This window comes from Antennarius striatus, chromosome 13, assembly GCF_040054535.1.
Source record: "Antennarius striatus isolate MH-2024 chromosome 13, ASM4005453v1, whole genome shotgun sequence".
Lineage (NCBI taxonomy): Eukaryota > Metazoa > Chordata > Actinopteri > Lophiiformes > Antennariidae > Antennarius > Antennarius striatus.
In genome coordinates this window covers 8,802,143-8,820,000 of record NC_090788.1, presented here as the reverse complement: position 1 = coordinate 8,820,000, position 17,858 = coordinate 8,802,143, and the positions used below count along the sequence as shown (strand labels likewise).

The window sequence follows — 17,858 nt, the reverse complement described above, 5'->3', positions numbered from 1 at the left end:
TTATTTGTTCAAAAAATTATCACATGACTGAGTTTCCCTTCCGATGAATCAATTACTGATGGTTGATGCGTCTGATTGCAACTGTGTGCTCTGTTAACAGGGCTACGTCTAACCCTGGATGCACCCATATTTAGGCCACTCTGTCCCCCCAGGCTGTCAACTTGTGTGCATAAGTCTGTGGTTATAACAAGGAAATTCTATATATATAAAACAAGGTTATGTTCACAGACATTGATTAATTGGCATTGACAAATACTAGTGCATGCTCTTTGACATACAAATTGATGGATTTATGTTGTGTTGCGTTGCAGTCGACCGTCCAAACCCAACATAGAACTGCTTCATTTGTGTGTGCTGTGTCTTCTTAGGTCATGGTTTGCCATCACCTTGTTGGTATTAACAACTTGGAGCGAAGCCATATCAACACGCTGCTAATAATCGCACCCACCATATGGTCCACAACTCATAAATATGATTTACGCTAAAACTCCATAGGGAGTTCTCAAACGACCTGCTGATATTTACACTCAATTGAATCTCACTAAAGAGGTTGATTATCAGACAGAGAGCAAGAGACTCCCTGAGCAGATCTCATTTGCCATGGTGGGAAGTGGGAAGAATGCCCAAGATGCGCGTAAGAGGCATCACAATGGTAACACGATTACGAAGGTCTTCCAATGGTTATTGAAATGCTGTCACATATTTAAGAAGAATACATGCTGAAGGTCATCCTTGGGAATCAGTGATCAGCTGCAGTAGTCATAGTCACGGCCGTACATTCTACATCACACCAAATGATTAAGAGGGAGAGGGTAAAGTATGATTAATATGGCATCTTTATACTTTGCATGTTTTGTGTTACATTCCCATCCATACATTTTCAAGGCCCACTCATCCTTTACAGGGTAGTGAGGAGATGCTGAAGCCGATCCTCTCTCAATTCAACTGAAAAGGCGGGAGAGGAGAGACAAACAATCATTAGCCCGTAGGGGCATTTTAAAGCTGTGAATGTTGCATGTTTTTGGAGGAAGCCAGAGAACCAAAGGGAACAAAAGCAAACACTGGGAGGACACGCAAACTCAAAGGATCCAGGTCCACATTCAAACGGAACCAACGTCGGGTGAGATGACAGCAGTAACTGCTGCGCCACTGCAGTAAAATCAGACACTTCATGTCGCTCGCCTCAGACCACACACCTCTTGTGAATTCAAAAAATGCCAAACTAATTGCATCATTTATTGAGTGGCTGAACTGATATCTATCATCTAGGAATTATCTCCTCTTGTGAAGTTTAATTACAGTGACATTCCACCTGCCATTTTAATTTTGATTCATACTGTGCAAGTAAATAACCACATTTCACTATTTAAATCACATACCTACACAGAATGCTGCATGGACTAGACATTATACTTTAAATGATAAGTTATAGTCTAACAAGCCTGAATACCATTGTGAATTTGTTAGGTCTTGTCAAGACCTTAAAGATGCTGTATTCAGCTCAGGCTGCAAGCACTACTGTTATTTTAAGATGACACAAGTAGAGATTCAGTGTTATAAAAGAGAAGCACTGATAAAGTAGAAAAATATTAGGTTTGAGGTATTTTACACTTAATTCAGGCACAAAGGTCCAAGTAGAATCACATAAAAGTCTTTCATTTCTGAGTTCTAAAGACCAGGATTGCCTGTGATTCCCATTCCTCGAAACACTGATGATGGAAGTACTCAAATAACTATCTGTCTTATTCTCTCTTAATACAGCCGGACTGACAGTCGGACAAATTGCATGACAGTAGTACTGAAGATAACTTCAAGTATCGCATCATATAATTTTAGTCTGATGGCAAGTGGAATACTTTTTCAGACTTCAAGCATGGTGTGTGAAAATATTTGAAGAGTGACAATAATATGCTGGCCTGTACTTTTTCTACCATGTGCTAGTAAAATGTTGTCATTTGTGTGACATTAATACAGTGAAATGTCTCTGATTAAAAGTGAAATCAATCCTTTATTTCAAACATAGATTACTTGGATAATTCACAACAGGAAATAAAAACAAAAACTAATACCACTGTCATTCATTTTACCGCTGAAACTACACCCCCAAATGCATCACCAGAATATGATGGTCCCTAAAATTAGGTTGCTGCTCCCTCAATACCTTCATCAGCTGCACATGCTGCCAACGAAAATGAAACTGTAATGACTTATCACAAGTAAGTCAATTAGAATACTAATACTGAGCATGAGTTATGGACCACTTGGCAACCAGTGATTAAAAAGTGATAAATCAGTGCATTAGCCACTACCTCTATGGTCTCTGCACTCCAACACCTGCAGGGGACAGCCTGAGATTACAGTGCTGGGGTGGGTCTACTGGATGGATGGATGGATGGATGGATGGATGGATGGGTAGGTACATAGATAGATAGACAGACAGACAGACAGACAGACAGACAGACAGACAGACAGACGCACGCATACACACACACACACACACACACACACACACACACACACACACACACACACACACACACACACACACACACACACACACACACGCTCTCCGCAGTGACGTGAGGGGGGAGGCGGGGAGGGGGGCGCGCACTTGTTATAATTCAACGTCAGACCAAGTTTGATAAACGCCCCTCTCTCCCTCCTCTCTTTCCACTTGCTCCTGTTTCAATGGTCCTTATCCGCGGTGTGGAGATTCGCCTCTCCTCTCCTCCTCCTCCATCTTTGAGATAAATCAGCGGCTTTAGGTTTCCAGCAGCAGCAGAGGGCTGGCGCTGCAGTTGCGCTGGCACACATTTACCGTGGGTGCACACAGTGAAGTGAGAGAGACCCGCCGCATCTTGTGGATTTCTGTCCACACAAGCCGGTGTACATGGTTCTCCTCGCTGTACCTCTGGCACACACAGACCAGGACTTGATTCCACTTCTCGGAGAAAAATGTTGCACTGCACAATAGCGACAGCGCTTGTTTTAATGAATTTTGGTAGGGACTCGCTGGCTGGCTTTCCAAATCAAATCAACATCGGTAAGTTGTAGTGGATGCTGCATTTCTTTGTTCACTCAGTCTAAATAGGACACGTTTCTGTAAGTCCAACTGGTTTTTGGTTATTTGCGTGATTTATTTCCAAGTTTTACTTCTCATCAAGCCCGAATGTATCTCCTGGATCATGTGCGTCTTTCTTTCTTTTGGCGGTTTGATAAAAAAATGGGAGTTCAAATGATCAAATCCCAAGTTTTTCCATTATCTTCAGTGTTTAGTGAATGGCAACACGTTTATTTGGATGTTTTTCCTTCAAATTAGCTGGGCCGGCCGTTTGCGCGATAATGCGTATTTTTTTTGGCACTCCCCTAACTCTGGAAATAAGTCATATTGCGAAGACGGGGAGAAGATTCGGCGTGTGTGTTGGATGTACTAACACGGTGCTGATTTGTGTACCATCTTATTTCTCGTAGGCGGACTGTTCATGCGCTCCACGGTGCAGGAGCACAGCGCCTTCAGGTTTGCAGTCCAGCTGTATAACACCAACCAGAATGCGACGGAGAAACCCTTCCACCTCAATTACAATGTCGACAACCTGGAGTCCTCCAACAGTTTCTCTGTCACACACGCCTGTGAGTACTTCCACCTTGGATGCAGAGTTTTCTCTGCGTAATATCAGTCAAGAAATGAAACGATTCCTTACTGTTCACAAACCTCATTTTCATATTATATCTAATTAATGATGCACACACGCACGCACGCACGCACACACACACACACACACACACACACACACACACACACACACACTAACTCGACTCATTGGCAGATGTTTATGAAGTGAAATCGGTGCTCAGGTGAATCAGTCAGTGATTTAAAAGAAGTCTTACGTGCACACACCCGTTATGTGACTGGTAATAAAACACAAGATCCAATATTCACCAGCTGGATGCAGTCTGACTTCCATTGGCCAAACACAAGGATTGTGCAAACTGAGTTATATAAAGAAGTGGGTTTGTAGTGCAAAGATGTCCTGACACAGTGGAGAAAATGAAATACTCCCACTCTGCTTGTCCTGGCATCTGGCTGTGACACCAGATAGAGACCCCAAGAGATCTTGGCAAAGCGATCAATGCAAAAAGATCGTGGCTGTACTGATTCAGTGTAAATCTTGGCAGAATATCTAAATAAAGTTCTGGTAACTTAGCTTATTTTGGGAGGATTAAGTCATGTGAACAGTAATTTCTAGTAATTAAATCTTTCATTAATGAGCTGTTGAATTTATAACTTTCTGGAGAATGTAAGTCTTCAATAATATATATCATGATTGTTCCACTGACAAATATTATTGAATTTAACTTCAATTTTGTGTGACAATGTACTAATATAGTAATATTCAAAGTATGACTTGGAATATTTACATATTTTTGTTTATATTTCAGTTAATTTAACATATTTTTCAAATTTAAAAATGTAGTTTGACAACTGTTGCCTCACACAAGAAAGGTTCTGGGTGAAACTATTCTATTTCTTATGGTGCTTCTCAAATAAAATATTTTTTCATGTTCAAAGGCACTGCTCTAGTATTTTTTAATGATTCAAGACAGTTTTTTTTCCTTTAAACTGCAGAATTGAGCTGACTCCCCCGGTGTTCACCATTAAGGGAGTCTGGCCAATGGCACCGTATTGTATTTGAACTATTTTTGTCAAACTTTCCCATCTCTGATGACTGAAAGTAAAAGTTCTGCTTTTGAGAACTCAGCTCCTGTTAAATATTTCCATCGAAGGATTGCTTCTGTTACTGTTATGTGTTATCAGTCAGATATGTGGATTAGCAGCAATATTTAGCTTTCCAACCATTCCATTTTATAATGATTTAATGCTCTAGCCAGTAGCAGCAGCATTGTGGCATATATTCCTCTGACTACACTTTTGATGGATAAATAGCCTACAGTATAATACATCAGCTGTAACATGCTGTAATCCGTGTAGTCATCTCTACAAACATGATGGATTTGATAGGAAGTGTGCTGGCGAGTGAGATGGCTCCATAATTGGTCCACCACTCACTCCTGTGCCATACAGAGAATCAAGTTATGTCTGGAGAATTAATTTGTTATCCTTCTTCCCACCAACTGCACTCCACCCTTCATGCTTAAGGATCAGCTACAGCTCTTCAAGCTTTGTCGGCTGACATAGAGGGCAGCTGTGTGACCTAATGAAGAAAGAACAAAGGCAGAAACAGAAGCAGATTGTACCACATGGATCGTGAGCTTGACCATATTGAAAATGTTGAGATGAAGTAGTTGTTGTTGGTAAGCACAGCAGATGCACGTCTGCATAAATTCACAGACTCACACCCAGATCAAGCATTGCTTTACACTGCTGAATGCTCAGCGATTACAGTGGAGTGGTTGTGAGGTCAGTGTTTAGCTCAAGGGCACTTCAGCAGTTGTTACTGAAGGAAGAGAAGAATATTACGTACCTGTCGTGTCTGGATCAGGAATGAAGCAATATCCCTCCTTCTAAGGCCTGTTTTGCATTTCCAGGGATTCAAAAGGAAGCCATTATGTAAAAATTACTCATCGAGCACAATCGCTTGTGACAGGGTCGATGAACTGTCTTTACTCCAGACCTCTCTTTCACTCACAGGTCAGAAATGTAAGTCATGATATCTGATGTGTTTTAAGACATAATATTGTAATGCCGCACCCTCACATTCACTGTCATCTCTTTATCTGCTAAATTTCTTAAGAGGGCTACAAAAATGCGATCGGTCCACATGTGGAGCTCTGTAGAGTTATATAAGGGAAATTGAGGCCTGTTGAGTCACACAGATTCCTAAAATTCAGCCAGGATTCAATTTGAGTTAAACTGAGTCCATTGTTTTTGAAAGAAGCTTAAGGGTTTTCTTCCTAAAGGATTAGAAGAAAAAAAGGATAATCCGGAGGATTAATTTTAGTAAGGTAAACTGATACAGGGAAAGCTAGATGCTTCACAGTTAAAAAAAAACAAAAAACAGTGAGCTGCTCATTATGCAGACCAGCCAGGCCAGCTTGTGACTAAGGCGCTGCTTGAAAATACACCAAACTCCACGATTCTTATTTTAGCAGTCTGGATTGCATAATGCCCTGCTTGCTTAGCAGGTGTTGATGTAGCCAAGGTGACGATTAGGGTTTCATTATGACACATGGATTCCTATTCTGATTTATGAGGTTGCGTTCCGAAAGCTCACATTTTTCATTTCTGTAATATTATCAGTGTTTGCGTTGATAATATTAGGGTTTCTGAATCTACTTATTTCCTATGATCTCTGTGGATTGTCTTCAGAGCCGCCCATTCAGTATGGAATGACTAAATGAGTAACGGTTATATAAATGCGCTTAGGCCTCATCTGTTATGTTTGTTGTGTGGATTCTGAATGGACACAACAAAACAACAGTTCTGTCCTCCAGCTGGGTCAGTATATAACGATTGTTACAAATCCCTGATGGCAAATGACTGTGTTATTGGCAGGACAGATCAATAGGTAGAAGCCGAAGTCCGGTACCAGTGTGTGTGTGTGTGTGTGTGTGTATGTATGTGTGTGTGTGTATGTGTGTGTGTGTGTGTCTGTGTGTGCGCGTCTGTGTGTGTGTGTGTGTGTGTGTGTGTGTCTGTGTGTGTGTTTGTTCAGTCTACAGTATGGAAAAATCAATTCTCACAAGGTTTTCATTTTCTCTGTCTCCGCTCGTCTTTGCTCATATATGGCTTTTGTCCATGTCTTCTGTCAAGAGACGGTGAATCTTCAGCGAGACTCTGACATTGCATCTGTAAAAGCTGCAAAACAAGCAAACAAACAAACATATAAACAGCCACTGATGCACCGCAGCAAACAATTTGTAGTCGTTGCGACTTGATAGAAATGATTTTGACAAAGAGGAATATACCCTGTGATTGTGACTTTTTTTAACTCTCCAATTTGTGAGGCTGGAGTGACACTGCAGGATGTATTGATGTGACACCTTGCCCCGGGCGAGGACAGATTATGTGCATAAATGTAGAAATAGGAAGGTTATACCCATTAAGACTGAGGTCAGGGCAGGAAGAGGCGGCAGAGAAAAGGAGAGAGCGGCGCTGGCAGGGATGGACATTCATGGGGCGAGTTAACGCTGGTGTACGTCGGATTTTAATTTCAGGACATAACAGACAATTAAAAGTTCATACCTTAATTTCCAAAGTGCTTTCTCAGTTTATGAATAATTGTATTCTAAAGTGTTTTAATTTGTTTAAATGGTTTGATCTTTTAGGAGATTAGCAAATGTATAGTCACAACACAAGCTTCCAAAAAGCCACAGCCTGCATTTTTAAAGGTCACTTACTAAACATTTCCAGAGGAGAACTTTCATTTGATCAGTTAAATTAAATCCAGTGTGTTTCATATTGGAATGTTTATTATAGCTACCTGTCCTCCCTCTGCTATGACTCAACCAGTGTGATGCTGCTCAGACAGAGGCCAATGCTGGAGCACTTCAGTGTGTAGGCAGCGGACAGTCCTACTGATGCAGCATAGACCAGTTCATTTTGCCAGATCTCCTCCTCCTCCTCCTCCTCTTAATCTTCTTCTTCCTGTTTTGCACTATAAAGACAATGATGACTGTATTGACTCATACGCTGTGTCCAAATAAGGACAATATGCGGTTTTACAGTGTCTAAGCAGATGTATCCAGTTTTTTAGGTCAATCCACTGGAGTTAAAGAAAGTTTCTTGAAGACTTTTCACCTCTCATCCAAGAGACTTCTTCAGTTCTAGTGGTGGTTGGTCTTGTTTCAGTTTATTAACCCTGTGAGGTGTGGTCAGTACTATTGATATTCCAACGACCATTGTCAAGACCCGCCTGGCTCCTCAATTCCTCACCCAACTGCCCTGTGTGTTGTCTGCAGTTGGACCCCCTGGTTTCTGTCTCTAGCTGAGTTCTTTGCCCTTGAATTTTTGAAATTGGAGGCTTAGAAACTTACCTGTATGTCTTTGCCTTTCGTTGCTCTTAATGTGTTGAGCTGTCTCCACAAATTGGAGACTTCCTCCAGGATCATAGGTGGCAAAACCTGCATTAGTTTCATGAACAACTGGTCAGCTTTTTCAGGCCCTCAATGGTGAAATAGACCTGCCTTAGTCTGTCATTCCCAAAACCAATTCTGGAATGAGAGAGTGAGGTAGGCCCACTTTACCATCGAGGGTCTGAAGAAAAGGGAAGGCAAAGACGTAACTTTCTAAGCCTCCAATCTTGGGCAAGCAAAACTTCAAGGGAAAAAGAACGTAGCTGGAGACAGAAACCAGGGAGTGCAACTGCAGACAACACACAGGACAGATGGACAAGGAACTTATCAGACAGAGAACTCAACCAACCAGAGAAAGAGCTCCTTTCATCCACATAGTCAAATTTCAGTATTTGAAATTGTTTTATTGACGTGTGTGTTGTTGGTGAAACACACTAACTGGAAGGCATGAAAGACAAAGGATTGGCTGCTCCTGACATGAAAATCATATCATCCCTTGTTGCTCGTTTATATATTATATATTCTTTTTTTTTAAATTTACTTGACTTAAAGTCATGTAAATTTGACTTTTAGGGAAACTGGCATTTTGTAGTTTGATTGGTACAGAAACCTTGCAAATTGGAATATGACGTTACGTTACGGCCCCATAACATCATTTGACCAAAGTCTTTAGCTGGGCAAATTAATATCCTGGTATTTTAATATTTTTTTGAGGTTGCCAGGCAACCATCTAAACTCTAGGTTATTAGTCAATGAGCTTTTGAGGTGCTAATTGTGAGGTTGTGCTACCTTTAGACAACAGGTAATAAACACAAGCATATTAGTAATTTAACATTATCTGCTAAACACACACGCACACACACGTACACGCACACACACACGTACACGCACACACACACACACACACACACACACACACACACACACACACACACACACACACACACACACACACACACACACACACACACACACACACACACACACACACACATCTATTTGCTGTGTTTAACTCAACTAGCTAACCAAATCAGACTGGAGTTCAATAAAATGAGATATAACAGTCTTGGATCCACTATATCTCTGTTAATTTGTTTAAACTGTGTGTCCTGAATGATGGACAATATCAGGTTCATTTTGAAGGAGGGGATTCTGCATGATAACCTGTAAATTTGTATGGCAAAACCAGGTGAGGTTAATGATAATGAGAGGTTAAAAAAGTCTGAGCTAAATTGGTCACGCCTAAATTCAGCTGTCAATACTTGCTCAGCATGAAAAACCCATTAGACACCTCTAGTCAGATATTTCGACAAGGATGTACGTGTGTTCCATTTTATATCTTTAAATGGATCCCCTTGATTTAGGAGCCCTTGAACAGAAAGAGATACTTACCCAAGAGCATGTCCTTTTATCATGCTGCACTGATAAAAATATCTGTGTTACTGCTACTGCAGCCAGTCCTGTCAGTTTGGATGCCCTGCCCCAAGTTGACAAGTATTCATGCTCAGATTTCACATCACATTCTCCCTGGGTAACATAACAAAAATTTTCCATCTTTCTTTATGTCTTTGTATTAATATTGTCAAACTAAGGGATCGGTGCAGACCACACTCTTGAATCAGGCAGAGTAAATGAAAAAGGTTTTTAAGAACTGGCTAAAAAGGAGTAGTTTGTAATTATCAGATGACTGAAGGCATCTCTGGCAGTCAAATGTGGTCAAAGCATCACGTACCTAATGCAAAAAAGATTCATTTCTGAGTTTTCTGTATCTTTCAACTCCTGTGCATCAGGATTCTGCACAGGGCAGACAGTGATCACTGCTGACAAGCTACAGTGATGCTGCAGCAGTTTGTTGTGCTCTTGCATAATGTTCTTCGGTGAAACTGCCTCCGACAGGCTCTGCTTTTACTCTCTAAATTTTACCTGAAATTGTACAATGACAAAAAGTTGCTAGCTTCACTGAAGAATTTATAAGATACCCAGATTCCATTAAGGGAGTGAATAATTTGAGGATGCTGTCATCACAAATATAGAAAGGTTAATATGATTTGTTGAATAAGAAAGAGTTGTGTTATTAAAAATCACCTGCTTTAACTCATATGTGATGCTTCATTCTGTGAGATTCCAGAGACATTTGTGTTATGCTATTTAACAGCGTTGAACACTAGAACAAATGTTTAAAGTTGATGAATTGTGAAGGAGGTCAGAGCTGTATTTTACGATGAATTTTAATATGTTAAATGAATTAATTTTAGGGATTAAGATGAAAAATTCTGATATAGTACAGACTTAATTGAAAGTACATTTATCACAGTTGTCAAATTTTCCAGTTTATTGCACATTCTTGATGTGATTCTGATGTGAATCCATGTTCTAGTATGTGTGTTTTATTCCTGTCTCTTGTTATGTTTCTCCTTGGATGATGTTTTGCAGGCAGCATGTGTAGGTGTAGTGTTAGCAGTGCTTTTACTGCGCTTCAGTGAAATATTAAAGTTTATTCTTCCATGCAGCACTCCAATAGCCACAGGCTTCGTCTCTGTTTTGCTGTTGCAGATTTCCTTCTGTCATGTTGTTTTAGCATGCAGGCTGAATACAGTTGTATTTCTCAGATTACGGATAATCCAGCCATTGTTGCCTTGCATTTTTGTGTGTGTAATGAGTATATGTTAGAGGTAAACCACTAGAAGAAAATGCGGGCTTTAACAAAGCAGGAATCTTTAGAGAAGTGGGTATTCCAGCGAACATGTAACTAAACTGCCTGAGGAGGAACACCTACTCCTCCAGTCCATACATGCCCTCTGCTTACCCTGTGGTTGGTCAACTGAGACAAATTGCACAACAGTGCAGACTATAATGTGGGTACAAATAAATAAAACACTTGAATGTCAAAACATGGAGAGCATTCTAAACGTTGCATATTTCCATCTATCAGTTTTATCCAAATGATTATTTTCTGTTATTTTAGTGCATGGTGAATTTAACAGTGATACTAATACTACTACAACTACTACTACTACTGCTAATAATAATAATAGTAATAATAATAATAATAATAATAATAATAATAATAATAATAATAATAATAATAATAATAATAATAATAATAAAAGATTTTTACGAGCTTGTTAGTAAAATGAGTGCAGCACTAATTTTTAAAAATTACATTATGTAGGTATTTTTTTGGGTATATTATTGTGTCTACATTTAATGTACAAATGCATTGGAATACACACCCATATACCTACAGGAAGTTTTATGACATCCCAGTCTGAATTCATACGTAGAGAGTAGATAGTAGAGTATAACTTTAGTTATCACTTAAGGAGGTTCCTTCAGGGAAATTAATCTCTCCGTCGCACACAGCACAGTAAGTACACAAAACACAGAAAAAGCACACAGAAAGCACCAGCACATACATAGAAAGTAGTACAACACCAAATAGAAAGATTAATAAATAACCCATCAAGAATATATAAATGAAAAATCATAAATAGGCATAGAAATAAAAAATAAACAGGCCTGGTTAAGTATGGGTATAGTGAAATGTCTATAGTGTTTGTATTGTTTTTGCTGTATTGTTTGTGTCATCCCTCAGCTCTCGTGTGGACTTTCTTCTTCTGCAACTCCCCCAGAGAGGAGTTGAGCAGTTAAGGTTAAGGTATTAAGTTAAGGTATTAAAATTTAAGAAACTTTTCTGTCCCAGAAAGTTAAGTTAAGGTATTAAAATTAAGTTTAGTTAAGGTATTAAAATTGAACAACAGTTCGGCTCTTCTGGGAGGGCTATCTGTAAGAGTTTGGAGTGTCTGTGGGAATTTTTGTTCATTCATCCAGAAGAGCATTTGTGAAGTCAGGCACTGATGTTAGGTGCAAAGTTCTGGCTCACAATCTCAATCCTATTCCTCCAGAAGGCGTTTGATAGGGTTGAGGTCAGAGCTTTGTGCAGGCCAATCAAGTTCTTCCACACCATCAAACCAAAGTCATCAAACCATGTCTGTATGGACCTTGGTTTGTGCACCAGAGTCATGTTGGGACAGAAAACTGTCTTCTTCACACTGCACAATTGTTCAAAATGTCCTAGAATGATGATACATTACGCTTTCTCATGAACTAGGGGGCATATAGTCCGACTCCTGGAAAACAACCCCACAGCCCTATCCCTCCTCCATAATAGAGATTTGTTTATATACTTTAGTGTATATAGTGCAGTGCATACATGTATTACAATGTGTATCTGTCGGTCCAGTTCACGTCAGACTTAACTAAGTAACATTTATTCATTGTCATGAAAGGCAGAGCCGACATTCTTGGTCTCCAGAGGATTTATCCTAATGATATCAGGGCTCCTACACATTTCCACAAGTGTCACCTGCTTTCTTACATTAGTGGTTTGGACTGAAATATACAGAACTGTGAACTTTTGTTTCCTGTGGAGGTTTTTTTTTTCAGCACTGAACAGACGAAGGATAGCAAAATGAGACTTTATCTAAGATGGTTTAGCTTGAAGCACTACTGTGTCACCATTACAGAGCTGCTAGCATGGCTGTAGACTCTCTTAACAGTTTTTACTTCAAATGTTTGAAGTGCGGTTTATTAATTCATTTCTTTCATGGCTGATAAAAATGGAAATGCGTGATGAATGCCTAAACAGATTCAATGAAAGCAACTCCATTACGCAACAGCCTTGGAATATCTATGAACAGTACTGATCTTGTCTTCTCAGATGTCTTTTTTTAAAATTTTGTCCACATACAATATTCAAAAGGAATTTTAAGTCAGTCTGTTGTTACCGCAAGTAAAATGCTCAATTCAAAACTCTTATTGCTGTTATGTTTTATTTTAATTTTTACTGTGAAAAATAAATACAGTACGTTATGAAAATACTAGATGTAAAAGGTTTGAAAAAGTAGATCCCCCCAAAAATAAAGAATCACTTTATTTATCCCAAAACAGGAAATCTTCTTTACACTCACACCATACAGAGATGTTAGACATGCATATTTATCAGTGATGTGCGGTGAGGTTCTTCGCTGGTGAGGCACTGATTTCATCATAATTAGATTTACAAAAACAGAACCTACAGTGTGGCTTATTCACCATTTAATTAATAATTAATAACAGTAAGTGGGTTATTTTTAAAGTCCCATAGCAGAATTATTTACACATATAAACTGTAACACACAATTAGCACATTTGATTAAAAAATACGTTATGTTCTTGCCTACACGTTTGTTTATATGTTACGTTCATTTATAAATGAAGTCCATGCGCCGCTTTCTGAACAAAAGCATCAAAAAATTTTGACTTGAAATATGTAGTCCTCCATTTTTATAGTAAGGCAAGGCAAGTGGAAAATAAATGAATGGCTGTAGTTTGCTGTCACTTCTTCTAAGGCCGAGGAAGAGGAATGCTCAGCCGAATCCCTGGGATCGCCAGCGCCCCCTACCATGAGACCGGAGAACATGGTGCCTCTTCTCAGCCATTTCAGGAACGCTCGACTCAAGAAAGACGTTACACACATACAGTTGTTGACCAAAAACACTGTACATTATATACATTAGCTAAATTATGGGAATTTAGTTCATAGAGCAAACTTGTTTGAGCATTTTAATAGCAACATATAGAGAGGTAGCATTACGGTCTCACTGTATAGCTACCAGCACAGCTATCTGAGCTATTGTGTAATCCATGGTGAGGCTCGGATGGCTGGTGCTTCACCGCAGGTCTCTTAGTATTTCAGCGGTAAATGTGAAAATTCAGGGATTTTGAGTAAAAATAACCTAAAATTGGTGACGTTAAATGGAAAATAACTATATAATACACATCACTGGATAAATATAACCATTTAATGTATTACATTTTTTATTTTTTTCTTTCATGACGGCAAGTGAGGCCATGGCTGCCTCCCCTGACTGCACGTCACTGATATATATGGTATACCGGCCCCTGAACAAACACACAACGGGCCTGTAGGCATGCAAATTAGTATAGGGGGAGGCAGAGTGAAGGGTCACTTGAGGGGTTGTGTCCCAAATGGGCAGCTTATGGGGGGGATGGCACCTTGCTCAAGGGCACCTCAGCAGTGGCTGGGAAGTGAGCTGAAACTTCCCACTGTCAGCTCACACTCCGAGGATGTCTGGCGGGAGTGGGAATCAAACCGCTGATGGCTGGGCGATGTCTGGTCTTAAGATGTCTGCTCTACCACTGAGCCACTGCCGCCCCATGAAAGTTTGAATCAGGTTCTCAATCTGAACCAGACAAGCTTCTGAAAATTTAGGTGCACTTGCAATGCCCGTTTTGATGTGTTGTTATGTGCAATATGAGGAGTCACCGTTAAAAAAGCTGGGGGAAATTACAAAATTGAGAGAGACTTTCATTTAGTTTTGTAAAAAAATGTTTTTTACGCGCCTTTGACAGGGTTTTTCCATCAACAACAAAATGTACTTCATGTGAGATGGAAATGTATGTTTTCCAGCAATAAGAATTGTGAACCAAGCACTGATGTTGTTTGCCTGTCGTGGTGTAAAAACCTGCAGTTCAGACCCTAGTGTGTATAATTGCGTGTTGTATGTGTGTATTCACCCCTCGTGGCTCGGTAAAAGCTGAAACCGATCTATTGAGGGTGAAAATTGGTTCTGTGAGGACACTCTGATCCCTTGTGTTAACATAACTACAACTGTGATAATATTTGGTTTGGAAATACCTGCTCCTGGAACGAATCCTCACTCAGCTGTCAGACACAGACACAGTCCTGAGATATTCACACAACATCGTTGTACAACCCGTCTAGCCGAGAACCTGAAAAGCTGCTGGCAGAATGTGAATGTAACCTGGAATAACAAAAGAGGCAAGTAGGCTGTTGTTCAGGGCCTGAAAATTATCACTCAGAAAATTTTGGTGTTTCTGAGGGGATTTCACTGAGTGTCGGTCAGTCAGCAAATTGACAAGAGCCTAATAACTATATCTCATTTTGCAATTTCTCCTAAAACACAAACCTTATTTCAAGGTTTGGATTCCACTTCACTTAATTTGAATTCTCTTTCTTTTTTAATGTAATAGGCAACTAGCAAACATCTTACTTATTTTTTTTCTTTCACATTAACATCCAGGTGAATTAGTTCTCTTCATTTGAAAGTAGACCACCCTTCAAAGTGCATTTCTTCCCAAAGTTGTACATCAGAATCCTTTATTAATCCCCTGAAGGGGAAATTGCTTAAAGACATCATCCCTGGGTGGGCTCGAACCACCAACCTTTCGGTTAACAGCCAAATGGCGCTAACCGATTGCGCCACAGAGACTCAAAGTGGGCATCATGGTGGGCATAACGTAAATTATACAAATTAAAGTTTGTTTAACAATTTTTACTTGTTAACTTAATAATAATTGATTTAATTCACCTTAAATCTTTTGCAGATATATTTCCTGTATATTAGCGCCTGTAAAAGGAATGTTTCATACTTTTACCTAGTTTCATTACCATGAGAGAGATAATATGATCATATGTTGTAAATTCATCTGCAGTGAGGCGGTGACAGCGGAATGGTGTGTGCCACTCTGTTAGAAGGTCCTGGTTGTTCATCTCTCTCCAGGTTGAATCTCTCTCCTGCGACAGGCTCCAGTTTCTATATAGTATATTTATATAAGCTTCATAACTTCATAACTTGATACAGTTATGAAGTGCATAGGTATAACAATTAACAGATTTAAAATATATTTCATTGGTTCCTGTGGCGTTGCTTTTGGATCTGTCCGTGTCTTTTTGTTTCTTTGCATGCTTCACATATTTCTTCCTCATCTCATTTGAAATCCCCCATTCATCTTTTTTGTCATCTTCCTGCCTGCTTTACTATTTCTTCTTTTGTGGTAACAGTGTATGATCTCCTTTACTCGACCACCTAACAGCAGAAACATTGACAAGCTGACATTACACTGCAAGAAGCAGAATAAAAATACAGAGCTAGAACTAAACTGTCAAGCTGATAATAATCTATACTTTATTTATCCCTTTTGGGAAATTATTTTTACACTCACACATGTACATACAGTATATGTGTTAATTACACACATGGGTTACAGGTTACAGGCCCCTGAACACAACACACACTAGGGGTCTGTAGGCATGCAAATAGTAAGTAGAGAGGACATACAGTGCAAGGGAGGTGGAGTGATGGGTCTCACCCCAATGAGCATCTTGTAGGGGGGACGGTGCCTTGCTCAAGGGTGCCTTGGCAGCGGCTGGGAGGTGAGCCAACACCTCCCATCGTCAGCTCACGCTCCGATGGATGTTCTGGTGGGAGCGGGATTCGAACCCCCGATGGCTGGGCGGTCCTGTCTTCAAGACGATGGCTCTACCACTGAGCCACTGCCGCCCTAGTGAATATACTAGTGAAATTATTCTAATTATCTCATATTACTATGAAAAGCACAATTTGCATTTTTTAAAAATGATGGCAGTGTGTTTGCCTGTGGTTTGACTTCTTGATTCAGCGCCATGAGAAACTTTTCAAATCGCTTTCTAATAAGCTTCAATTGCCCATTGTCTAATCCTAATTAGCCAGCGTTAGCATTCTGGTATGCTAAACTGAAATGGTGAGCATCATAAATGATTAACATGCTTACTTTTCTTTTTTGACAGTATTTTCATTATGATTGTGTTGTGGTTAGCATGCCACAATAAGCATTTAGCTCAAAACATTCTTCTTCTCTTGTTGAATTTATGACCACAGGACAGAACATACAGCTAAAACAAACATGGCCTTCCTCCACCTCAGGAAAACAGTCTTAAGTCTTGCTGGTCTTTTTCCCTTTAATATTGCTGCAGGCACTTCTTTCAGACAGCAGTGGAACAATAACCTCCCACCAGGCAGCACATGCATGAACAGGTTATTAGCTGTTGTTGCAAAAGGTAAAGGCATTGTCCTCTTGTTGTCAAAGTGCATCATCCAGTTCCTTCAGGCCTTAAGGCTTTCAGCAGTGACTCATCCCAAGGCTGTTCTTCTCCTGGTCTTGGTGAGAGGCGTCCTCTGGGTTCATTCTGACTGTCATCATGCATGTGCACAAAGTAAAAATTTTCCACTGCTTGCAGTGCTTCTTTCTTCAAGTGAGCACAGAACACCCCCTTATCTCTCCTCAGCCATAGTGCTTTAAGAATTCACTTTGTAGCCTTGGCTCTGCTGAGCTCGTACACTCTACGTTTACCCCCACATCAGTGAAGCTTATGAAAGATTCATAAAAGATTCCCCAGCTGTCTGCAGGTGAAAGCCTCAAAGCGGCAAAGCCGAGAGTTTCAGGAAGATGGCAGTGTTGATGGCACCGGTTCTCCTGCATGTCCTTGTTAAGTTTGACGAGGTGCTGAGTGCAGAGGACAAGCAGAGATAAGGGTGAGAGAAGAAAGAGAGAGAGCAACAGACATGACAGTATTAACAGGCAGGAGTGGGCATTTGTTAACCAATGGAAAAAATAAGATGGAAGTGGATGGAAAGTGAAGAGAGGTGAATTTTTTCCCTCAGATGATAATCATGCACACCAATCAGGTGTTGGTAGTCTGCATGGAAATGTAGTGGGAAAAAACAGCTCTAAATTCCCCTTTGTGAAGTAAATGATGCATTTCTTCATCGTCGGTCATGATTCAATGAATCTACTGCATGTGACGGGCGTTTACTGCTTTATGAGCTTTAATATATTATTTCATTAGTCCTGTTGGAGAGGCTGTCTATTTAACCTTGACAAACAAAACAGACTGCTGCCATTTTGAGAATAAAACTGGTTGATCTTGGATGTGCTATCGTAATGGCTTCCCTCGATTGTTCTTGGATAACATGAACGGA

At 40.0% G+C, this 17,858-nt stretch overlaps 1 protein-coding gene and 1 non-coding gene across 5 annotated transcripts in view; one reads left to right on the top strand and one right to left on the bottom strand.

The window, feature by feature from the left end:
- The first annotated feature begins 2,694 nt into the window (after positions 1-2,694).
- Positions 2,695-17,858, top strand: part of LOC137605839 (glutamate receptor 3-like) — a 65,274-nt gene continuing 50,110 nt past the window's right edge. For all 4 annotated transcript variants that reach the window (XR_011037796.1, XR_011037797.1, XM_068330683.1 and 1 more), the window contains exons 1-2: positions 2,695-3,043; positions 3,472-3,630. Coding sequence is in view for 2 of the 4 variants with exons in the window: in XM_068330683.1 (XP_068186784.1) it covers positions 2,956-3,043; positions 3,472-3,630 (247 nt within the window). In the remaining 2 variants the exon portion in view is untranslated. The remainder of the gene's footprint in view (positions 3,044-3,471; positions 3,631-17,858) is intronic.
- trnan-guu (transfer RNA asparagine (anticodon GUU)) lies at positions 15,255-15,329 on the bottom strand. Its single transcript has one exon. It is a non-coding gene; the product is annotated as a tRNA-Asn (tRNA).